This window comes from Melanostigma gelatinosum (assembly GCF_949748355.1).
Source record: "Melanostigma gelatinosum genome assembly, chromosome: 6".
Classification (NCBI taxonomy): Eukaryota; Metazoa; Chordata; class Actinopteri; order Perciformes; family Zoarcidae; genus Melanostigma; species Melanostigma gelatinosum.
In genome coordinates this window covers 12,402,741-12,414,141 of record NC_136639.1, presented here as the reverse complement: position 1 = coordinate 12,414,141, position 11,401 = coordinate 12,402,741, and the positions used below count along the sequence as shown (strand labels likewise).

Genomic DNA, 11,401 nt, shown 5'->3' with positions numbered 1-11,401 from the left:
ATGAACGGACCTGGCAGCAGCCTTAATGAAAAAGTGGTCAAGCAAAACGATGACCCAAGAGACCATCTCGCTGTATTTACCAATACCCACGCCTCAGCAGGGAGTCCTGAAACAAGGCTATTGTCCGCCTTCAAGAAAGACACTCACACCAGGAAGGCTTACCTGGCAGGGAGAGGTAAGTCTGCTCGTACATTTATGATTCAAGAAAAAACATCTCTAGAGTTTCAACCCTGACATAAGAGAAGAGGTAAGGGGTTTTCCTACCATTTGTACTTTGTTATCTGTTGTTTGTTGGACTGAGTTTTCAAGGTGCATGGTACAAGAGCAGAAGGGAGAAGAGTAGGCTTGAGACAGTGTCTTGTTGGATGAAGAAAATGTTTGCAATAATTGTCTTCCGCAGAGTATTACAGCGAGGAAGGGAAGACCTTTGAACTGCGTCTTGTTCGAAAAATAAAGCAACAGCGAAGCGCTGATCCCACTTCTCGTCCGGAGTATCCATCCTCTCTTGGTGTGACAGAGTTCACCAGGCGAGCCACGGAGGTCGCTTTGGGGAAGAGCGCTCGAGCTATAGTGGAGGGTCGGGTAATATCAGCTGTACACGAGCACTGTAACTGATTGTAGTTTCGATATTTATTCACGCCTTAGATTGAACAGCAGCAAACACGAAGAGATTAAGTAGTAGCCTGTACTTAATCACCCGATCAATCAGCATCGTGCAGAGGAATAGAGTTATACAGTCATGGATTCATGTCCACCTTCATCCTCAGAATAAATCAGTACAAGATTAGTACTCAAATGCTCATGTGAACAACTCAAATCTTGGTGTTTCGTGACTTCTGTTGCAGGTGTTCGGTGTCCAAACACCTGGTTTTACCGCTGCTGTGCGTCTTGGGGCTGAACTCTTGAAACACCGGTATGATGCCTGTGCTGTTTGGTGTGGGCCGGTCTACCTCTCTTCCCCCTGTGATGGCAAGTTACACCTCACCTCCTCTTAACGCTGGTGCACATTAGATCATGCTCTTGAAACATAAATAACACTCTGTATGTAGCTAATAATCCCAGTGTGGTGACTGCAACTGCATGCACTACTCGTTCATCCTTACATCATATCATGAACAACACTAGAGGACGACTCATATGTATGCCACAATGGACAGAAGCAGTATCCATAGCAACATATGCTGTGGCATAGGTTAAAAAAAATACTGAATGCAGCTCAGACTAGAGGTTAAAATGTTGGACAATTCAATTGTTTTAGAAATAAACCACAGCATAAATAAATTAGTTTTCACTCACATTAGTGGCTCCATACTAATATTACACACTGGAGTTTAAAGCAGCATTGACCTTGAGGAGTTTGTACTGCTTCAGGTCTCGAATACAATGTTTCATCTTCTTGCTCCTTCCTGCAGACTCATTGGCTGGTATCTTCCAGGCAGCAGGGATTCAAGATATCCGTGAGTATTATTACTGGGATTACAAGCAGCAGGGCATTTGTTTGGAGAAGCTTCTGGAGGATCTGGCGAAGGCTCCGGAGCAAAGTGTTGTTGTTCTGTCAGCATCTGCCCACTATCCTACCGGAGCAGCCCTCACTCAGAATCAATGGGCTCTGATTGCAGATCTCATCATGGTAACAGACATGTACATTTATGCCCTCTAACCAAAATTGTCAAGTAGCTCTTCACTCCTACTTAGCTCATTTGCTGTGCACTCTTTCAACAGAGGCGTAGGCTTTTCCCTTTCTTCTTGCTGCCTCCTCAGGCGCTCTGCTATGGAGATTTAGAGAGGGGTGCCTGGCCTGTTCAGTACTGTGCATCGCAGGGGATGGAGCTCCTCTGTGCTCAGTCGTTCTCCCACTGCTTTGGACTATATGGTGAGTAAGTGATGTTAGGAATACCACTCAACTCAATGGTATATGTGTTTCACCCTATGGCCATGGGCCACAATGAGCCCATGCAACAAAACGTGATCTGTGACGTTATATCTGTACAGCCCCGAGCAAATAGATATAAAAAGAAAATACAGAACGTCAAGTTGAATTTTTATGCCAGAAAATGTATGCTGAGTTTCTACGGAGTCACAGTTACCTTTCAGTTTGGAGCTTTATACAGAGGAAACCTCTTCAAGTGATCACGTCTGGCCGAGTCGAATGATCACCAGTGATCACTATAATCACTTTCTACTGGATTATCAACACATTGTCAGGCAGGTTGTTATTTTTGGGACATTTTATGCCTTTATTTAATTGTGATAGTGGAGAGAAAGTAGGGGAATTACATGCAGCAAACGGTCCTGCTAGCAAGCGGGCAATTGAACCGGAGACTCGCTGCTCAGGGTTTTTGTGCCCATGGTGTCGCCTATCGGGTCGCCTCAGATTGAGAGGAACATCAGCTTATTTCTGTAAGACCTGGTGAACAGTCACTTGCCCAGAACTGAGTGCTGTATTTCATTTTCAAAAGTGTCCCTCTTCAACTTCATTGTCAATAGCAGAAACATAAGAGAAAGGGAGCGCAACATTACACGACTACTGCTGGAACACAGTGTTCCTCCACTTCAGACTCATCTTCTACTTCCTTTTGCAAGGTGAGGCTGTCGGGCACCTTCTGTGCGTCTTAAAGCAGAACTCCCTCCTGGTTTCCATGGAGTCTCAAGCTGACAAAATAGTGAGGTCACTCTGGGCACAGCCATCCGTAGGAGGTGCACATGTTGTTGCCACAGTGCTCAGTAACCCAGCCCATCTTGTTGAATGGTGAGTAATGCGCCATTTGAATGTATAATCTATCTTTTAAAGAATACGGCTTGGGCGGCCACATTGCTGCTGTATCAGTAGATGTCCATAGCGATGGCTGGACGGTTTCAGGCCTTCCCTCAGGCATGCAATGCTTCAAAAAGTTGAACTGGTGATGAAATCCTTTATTTAAAAAATACACCTTTTGCTCAATGGATCTTTCATGTTTTGCAAATCCTGAATTATATGCTTGAGATATAATTTCCCAAAATGATGTCCACTTGTTCTGTTTCCCAGGAAGGAAGAAGTAAAGTGCATTGTGGAGAGATGTATGCTGATCAGAGAAATTTTGAGAGACAAGCTGAGGCTTTTGGGAACTCCGGGTTGCTGGGACCATCTGACTCAGCAAGGTGGACTCTACTGTTTTACAGGCTTGAATGGTGAGTTTCTGCCAGGTTGGACTTTTGTACGTGTTATATAATATGCACTTATTGCAGTAAATCAATTTGAAATAAATATTCATCTACTTGATTTTGTAAAAATAGAGATAATTGTTAATGATACCGATTTACATGAATTGCTGTAATACTTTTTCACATGAACATTTAGTTTGAATACTTCCTTTCCTTCCATGATATCATAAATTCAGATGTGCTTTCACAATATTTCTTGTTTTTTGTTTTAGGTGAGCAGGTAGAATTTTTGTCTCAGAAGAGACACGTGTATCTGCTCCCCAGTGGCTGTCTAAACGTGAGCGCAATCAACAGTCGTAACCTGGACTACATCGTCGAGTCCATTCATCTGGCTGTGACCACGTCCTTCTGACCATGTGTCACTACAATCAGTGTCAAAGGGGCTTTCCAGTCTGACTGACATTCTCATTTAAATCAAACCTTTCATGTGTCACAGTTTCAAGGCTACTGTTATTACAATTGTACGTTCAGCGATTGCAAAGTATATCTGGTAAACATACAGAAAAATGGAGACCAACATATGATTTCTTATTGAATCATCCCTGCCTTTTCATGACAGAGGTGCAATCTATCCAACTATAAAGCGAGGAAGCAAGTCTGTCTGTGCATTCTTGGCATATCTCGAGAACGGCTCATCTGATCCACTTCACACTTGGAGGGTGTATTGCTGGGGACCCAAGGAAGTGCTTTGATAAGTTTGGTACAATTTCGATACGCGACACATTCAATATTTATAAACTTTGAATAAACAAGTGACCAGCGCTCTGTGCCGCAGCGGGGGCGGGGCTTCAGGGCTCTGCATTCCAGCATGTTGTCTGCAGCTTGTTTTCAAGGCCCCCTGTAGAAGCTCTCCCCGTTTGAAAATGATCACAGCTAATTTCCAAACAGGCATTATTTGGATAAACCCACCACGTATTGGAAATCAAAATGGTTACTTCCTCGCATGGAAACATAGTATGACCTAATAAAGTGACATATTGACAGTACTCAAAATGTTCTTTATGTCAAACGTTTAAGACCGCTCAGTAGAAAGTCCTGCATCAGCACAGTGTACTTAAATGTACTTTACAAATGCTCAAGGTGGAGCTTTTAATTTATAATGCTGGAAAGTGAAATTAATAATAATTCCTCATATTTTATTTACGATATATTTTGTTTGTAAAATCTGAATCTGCAAAGCAACTAACATTTGTATGTCAGGTAAATGTATTGTAGTAGAATGTTTTCCTCTGAAGTAGAACTACAGTAAGAAGTATGCAGTTGAGTTGCATATTTTGCACATTTTTAAATGCTTTGGTATTCTTTTGTAAGTTATTTTGGGGTACAATGAGTTAGAATAGTAACATAATTCAATATTTTTCATATCCAAACAATCAATCTATGGCTGTTTGGGGCCCTTTCAGTCGGGTGTGCAGGCCCAGGTTGCCTACCTTGTCTCAAGGTAAAGTCTGCCCCTGGTGTGTTTTCCTGAACCAGAGTCTTCACTTCACTGGTGTTTCTCACCGTGAGTAACCGCAACTTGGGTATGTGATGCAACTACTATTGCCATGGCAGCTGAGGATCCGAGAAAGCACAGAGTCGAGTGGGAAGTTGTTTGTATGAGCTGTTCTCGAGAAAGCTGCGAACAGCAAACATTCGGTCTGAATGGGGTTTTTTTTCAGCTCAGCCATAGTTAAAATAATAAAACAGTGATGGAGTAAAAATTTGTGTTGAGATTTTGTCGCTTTACCTGCTTTTGTCTGCAGCAAATATTGTCAGTCACTTCAAGGTTTACAGGTTTAAATGTATAAATGTGTTTACACAGCTGGGTAGGCTTTGTCTCCTATTGTTTAATCCGTACACAAATGTAAAATTAAATGGAAAAATATTCATTTGTGGTTCTACAAAGGGAAAAAACAAAACTGCAGTTTTTAAGTGTTTGCTTTTGTATGGAATAATGATGAAATTTGTAAGATCAGGCCACATACTCCAAAGAAGTATAGGGGGCAGCATTTCACCTCTAACTGGGTCCATACGATCTAAAGTTACTGTCATCAGTTATTTTTAAAAAGCCAACTACTAACTTACAGCATGGCAAAAATATGCAAAACTCCATCAAACAGTTGAAACTCAGAGCCTTTGGCCTGTAGTTGATATTGGATTAAATCCTAAGTGGCAGAAAGGAGAAAAGAAGCCACAACCTCTCCTGCTGGGTGCTGCACTGACTCACTATTGCCTCTCGATGTACAAGTGGTATTAGAGTTCAGGAAAGGCTGCGGCTAGTTAGTTAGCATGCTCATTTCAGTCGATCTTTCATACATGTCTTTGACATTATGTTAACAGCGTTATTCCTTAACATTCTGTTGATATTGTGAGTTCAATGTCTTACACAGTGCACATTTAAACAAAGGATAAACAAACAAATGTTAGAATGGTATCGATCTTCTAACTTAACTCATGACAAGAACTTGACTAAGTGCATTTCCCATAATGTCAAACTCTTCATTTACGTATGTAGTGGACATGTCATCGATATGTTAATGTCAAGAATGGGTGTGAGTCACTATATATTAAACTAACATCAGTGAGTTGTTCTATAGTTTTAATTTTGTAAAATCAATGAAGGCATATTACGTTTGTGTGGCTACATTACTGCACTCCGTTCATCTGTAGAAGACCACCAGACCACTTACCAGTAAGATCTATTTAATACAAGGTGAATTAAGAGCTTACCAGTGCCCATGAGAAACCTTTAGAGGGAAAGGCCTTGTTCAAACAGCATAATTATTTACTGCCTTCAAATGAAAGGATTAAATAAGGAACCCATGCGTTTACAGCAGATCGCAGCTGCTTTTATAATTTAACTGGGTTGAAGGCCATCCATTACACTGTGATTTGAATGGACTCAGAAGCTCATTCAGTGAGTGACTAAGGATGCCTCAGTGTTCTACTGAACAACTCAGGTGTTTTGTTCCAGCAGTCGTCCAATGTTTTAGATGTGTTTTTTTGATTTAGTATCTTTCTGATGTTATTCATGTCTCAAATGGCATTTTATGTTGTTATGTATTCGTTGTAATGGGTTTTCTGTCTGTTGTGCACTGTGGAAACTATGTCTATTGTTGTCTGTATGAGTCGATTTGGTGGAAAATGAATTTCCCCGCGGGGAATTAATAAAGCTTTCTAATCTAATCATGCTGAGTAGACAACCTTGACCTTAACAATGTCACAAACATTTGCGCTTCTTGTATAAATATGTATGTTTGATGTATGTTAGTCCCTGATTATATCCAAATATCAAAAGGTACGGCTAGGCAATATCAATATTGATATTCTGATTTGAAACTGGATATTGTCTTAGATTTTGAATATCGGAATAGGTGTTGTATTTTCTTGGTTTTAAAGGCTGAATTACAGTAATTGATGTAACTTACTGAACTTACCGGACTGTTCTCGCTGTTCTATTATTTGCCATTATTTACAGACTTCGTCATTATATCCACATTACTGATCACGATGCTGATGATGTGTAAAGAATTTGTGAAAGCCCCAATGATCAACCCAACAATACTGTCGAAATACCGATAAAGTATTTAGTAAAAGATATTGTGATTTATGAGTTTCTCAATATTTCGCCGCCCTATTCCCAGGTCAGTATGACATATGTTTATTAATTATTGCCTCATATAACACATTTCTTCTCATTAACCAGGTTTGTGACTCAGTGAAGGACTGCAGTATCAATACCTTCATATCTGACTGCCAAAGTGGCAGACTGATCAAATTAGAGAAACGAGAAGCCAAAAGATTTTTATTCAAATGATTTAATTTAAAAAATAATGTACTTGATGCTGCAGGTTTAAGAGGTCGGGTGCTTCCCACAGAGCAACCTTTATTCTGAAAAGAGTTGTATTTGAATTGGATTACTTGGGGTTTATCCTGCCAAACAATGTTTTTAGTAACATTTCCTTTCAACTGAGAAGCATTTTCAAATGATGTGAACGCATTGTAAAGCAAATGACTGCTCATCTGGAAACATTAATGAGTAATTCCCTCTGTCATGCAGGTCTGTGTGGACACACTTTTGTGGAAAACATGCTGCTTTTATATAACTAATATACCCTCTTTTCATTTGAGAGATATGCCACTATTGTACTGGATACTGTGTCGTTCTGAGAAACAGATTGCCACGAAGTATTTAATGGAGGCAGTGTGCTCGCTCTTTTCATTTCAATGACCCTTGGTAAACAATGAGGATAATCAACATCCACCATCATACTGAGTCTGAGTCATTAGATGCTGTTTGGAGCTCTTTGATTTGAGTGTGAATTTTCAAGTTTTCAAGTTTGCGATTAGTTGTTTACATGCATCCTAATATTCCACATACTGTTATCCCTGCATACGTGAATAAAGGGGATTGCCTAAATACAAATACTACCAAGAAAACTGGAATTTTTGGTCTACAAAAATCAAAAGTAATGGGAGAAAGGTGTTGCTTGCCTTCCAGTTAATATCAGCACCAGTTAATATCACATCCTTTTCTCAGATTTAGAGTAGATACCACAGGATAGATTCACATACATTTGTATCCCCCAAACACAGGCTGTGAAGGTTGAATTATTCAACGCCATGTAAAGCTGTAAGCACAGGAACACACCATGGTGACTCATCACATCGTTATTTCTCAGGGATTGAAGTTTTGTTTTCTCACACTGTGTGTTTGACCTTTGAGAAAAGCTCCCTCTGAACACTGTCTCCGAGGAGCGCACGACATTCTGAGGTACATTCTTGTTTAATTTCCTGTTTAATTGCGTTTGGGATTGTTCACAAGTTCTTCAGGTGTAAGATGTTTTTGTCCACACGCTTCAGATAAGAGAGAGTGAGGACCATATAAAACAGCATCAATACTCCCAAAGTTTTAGAAAGCAAAGTTACACAAAAGGCCAACCTGAAGTATTGTACAGTCGTTTTGAAGTTATGGGTTTTAGCTTTGTTTTTTCATTCATAGATTTTGTACTAACATCTCGTGTGAATTCTGTCAGCCAGGAGCTCGTTCTTCTCTTTGTACAAAATGACACAGCTGCTGGTCATATGGTCAAATGTTGTTGTAAACTTAAATGCAGTGCTGCACAGTACTAAGTACACTTATTTGAGTGCAGTGCTGATACTGTATGTACAATTTTGAGGTACTTTGTGCTGTGAACATTTTCTGCTACTTTATATCTCTACACCACTACAAATTGGAGGCAAACATTGTACTTTTTACTCAACTACAACTTCATCTGAGTTACTAGTTACTTTGCAGATTCAGATCATTAACACAAAATATAATCAAACAATAAATGGTGATGTATTATATCAAGATAACATAAGACTTTACTGATCCCCAGGGTGGGGTGTTAAAAAGCTTCCCATCAGTATATAAGGTAATCAAAATTACCAGCTGCAACATTGAAGTGATGAACACATTAATGCAGAAGCAATTAAAATGCTATAATGTTGTAAATGCTGTTCTAAAATGGGCCGTTCTCCATTCTTATTTGGTACTTTGAGTTCATTTTGATGCTAATACATTTGTAGCAAAACTCTGAATGCAGGATGTTTATTTGTAACAGAGTATTTCTACACTGTAGTATTGCTACTTTTACTGCAGTAAAAGATCTGAGCACTTCTTTCACCACTGCTTAAATGGTGGGCGAAAACACACCTTTTTTTAAATCAACATTCTGCTAGTTAGCTCAGACTCCAGAGAAAGTAGGCCTCTAATGTCAAACAGGACGACTGCAGCTGCACAGCATCTAGTCTGAGCTTGAGAACATGCAATAAGAGAGAAATCTGGAAACACTTTACACAGAGAGACGGAAATAACCACAATGAAGTAGTGTGCTGTGTGCTATTGTTAGATGTTTTGTCACAGTTACATTCATGAATGAATGAATGAACAAAAACATGCTTGTTCACGTAGCATATACAATATGTTGAACTGAATGAAATCACAGTAAACCCCTCCTAAAAAATCCTTGAAATATCTGACAGATTGATCAGAGCCTGTAGTGAGCTGGAAATGTTACCTCACGATTTCACTACGCTGAAGCTCACCTTAAAAATGCAAGGAGAGCATGAATAGTCCCTTTCAACAACAATAGAGGATGTACCTGCAAATGTCTTCTGTAGTTGTCTTGTCTTTGCTTGAGAAGAAATCCCTTTCATGCCATTATTATCATTCTTCAAAGTTTCTGAAAGAGGACCTTGGTTTGGAGGGACAGAAGATGAAGTTTCCAAATAAATCATTTGACATTTACAATATTTTTACACAACCATTTTTGAGTCTCACTCAAAAGACTCATTTTATTCACAAAGTTGAGTGTGAACTGTCATTCGTTTGTGGTTGTTGTGTTGCATTTCCATTTGCTCCGTGTTTTGACTTCTTCCAAAAAGCTCACCAAAAAGTGGTGGCTTTCCTCTGTCTAAACAGATCCCGCTGACAGGGCACTGAGCTTTATGATTGGCTGCATGCTGGAGAAAGAGTGAGGAGAGTTAAACTCTCCTGATTACAACACATCTCTTGTATCTTTAAATGAATGTGGCGAAGGCACAGACACACTGAGTACAACTTCCACTGTGAATGTCACATCAGGCTCGCCTCTAACAGGCCTGGGCATCTGGCTTCACACAAGGCTATTGATTCACAATCATGCCAGCATATATAGCTGGGATGCAGTGGCGGCTGGTGGAAAATGTTCTATAGGGCCATCCTATCAATTTCAGCAAACATCCCAGTATGATTTCATGCAAAAAAAATGTAAGTATCAAACACGCATTATTACTTGGCAGTTAAATATTTAACATGTATTCCAACACAAAGACAATCAGTAAATAACACTTATATAATATAACATGTTCATTTATTGAGATGTCCTATGGACCTTGTTATAGGAGGTAAAGATCAGGAGAAGTAAACATGAAGTGTAATTATGAATACTGATGTTAAATTAAGCTATGATGAGTTCTCACTGTTAATTTAACATCTCTATTACATGTTGATGCCTCCATGACCAAGTTAAGCAGATGAGACTGAGGACAGCTATGTAGAAGAAAAGATGTTCACTTTGTCTAATATGTCGCTTGACAGAGTTCTCATGTGTGTCCTGGTGTTCTCATGTTTCCTTACCTCCTCATCCCTCACTCCCTACCCTGGTGTTCTCATGTTTCCTTACCTCCTCATCCCTCACTCCCGTAACTGTCCGTGCTGGATCCGTCCCCGTTGTTTTAAAAAGCTAAATAAATGATTAGCATGACGTCATCCAGCTAGCCAAACCTGTCTGGTGTACAGCTAGTACAGAAGCTCCGCATGTACTGCTTCCCTTTCCCGCAAGTCTGCTGTCTGATTGTGAGGTCAGGCTGATCTGATATCAGCTCTTTGGCTGCAGAATCTCCGCCAAAGTTCTCCTCTCAAACGGGTCTTGGAGGAGGAGTGCTCGCGCTGGCGCTCGCCTGTAGAGACTTCTCCTGACGAGAACGCGCAGCGAGGGGGGTCTGATCGTTCTGGCCCACAGCTGAATCTATTTGAGGGCGCTGATTGGCTCAATTGTATGTCACTCATTTATATCTTGAATCAGCAATTGGCTAAACTGCTTCATAGACCCGCCTCTTTTGGGCCAAAACGATCAGGCCCCCCAAGCTGCGCGTTCTCAGAGTGTCGTGCACACAGACAGAGAGCACGAGCAGAGAGCACACAGGCGCAGAGCACGAGCAGGAAAAGCATATATTTTGCGCAGATATCATATTTTACACACATTACTGGGTACATTCCATAGTTCAAAAACACAAATATTGACAATTTGTATAATTTATGATTATTATATATATATATATATATTTTTTTTTTTTGTGTGGCTCATGGTGGGGCCATGCCCCATGGCTCTCTATTGACCAGCCGCCACTGCTGGGATGGTTTTGTCTCTACCCCGATTAAGAGAAACTGAGAGTCAGTTTGCACAAATGAGACACCATGCCTACAGCACTGCAGCTCTGATTGTCCACCTCACAAAGGCCACTCGACATTAAGACATCACATCACCTCACCTCCTTATCAGTCTGCCTCTCGGCCCCTTTTACAAATATTTGAAACCGGTGAAGGATGATAGTTCAAACATTAGAGCTCAGATAGCACTGTGACCTTTTGGGCATGCATAAGGGTGCTTGCCATGAGAATCACTAATAA

At 40.4% G+C, this 11,401-nt stretch overlaps 1 protein-coding gene across 1 annotated transcript; it reads left to right on the top strand.

Moving 5' to 3' along the window:
* On the top strand, window positions 1–3,553 carry got1l1 (glutamic-oxaloacetic transaminase 1 like 1; the record flags this gene model as incomplete). The annotated part of the gene is made up of 8 exons (XM_079270764.1): window positions 1–175; window positions 401–582; window positions 846–969; window positions 1,413–1,630; window positions 1,723–1,873; window positions 2,584–2,749; window positions 3,026–3,168; window positions 3,414–3,553. 8 exons carry the CDS (start codon window positions 1–3, stop codon window positions 3,551–3,553), a joined length of 1,299 nt encoding a protein of 432 aa, XP_079126890.1.
* Between the last annotated feature and the right edge of the window lie 7,848 nt (window positions 3,554–11,401).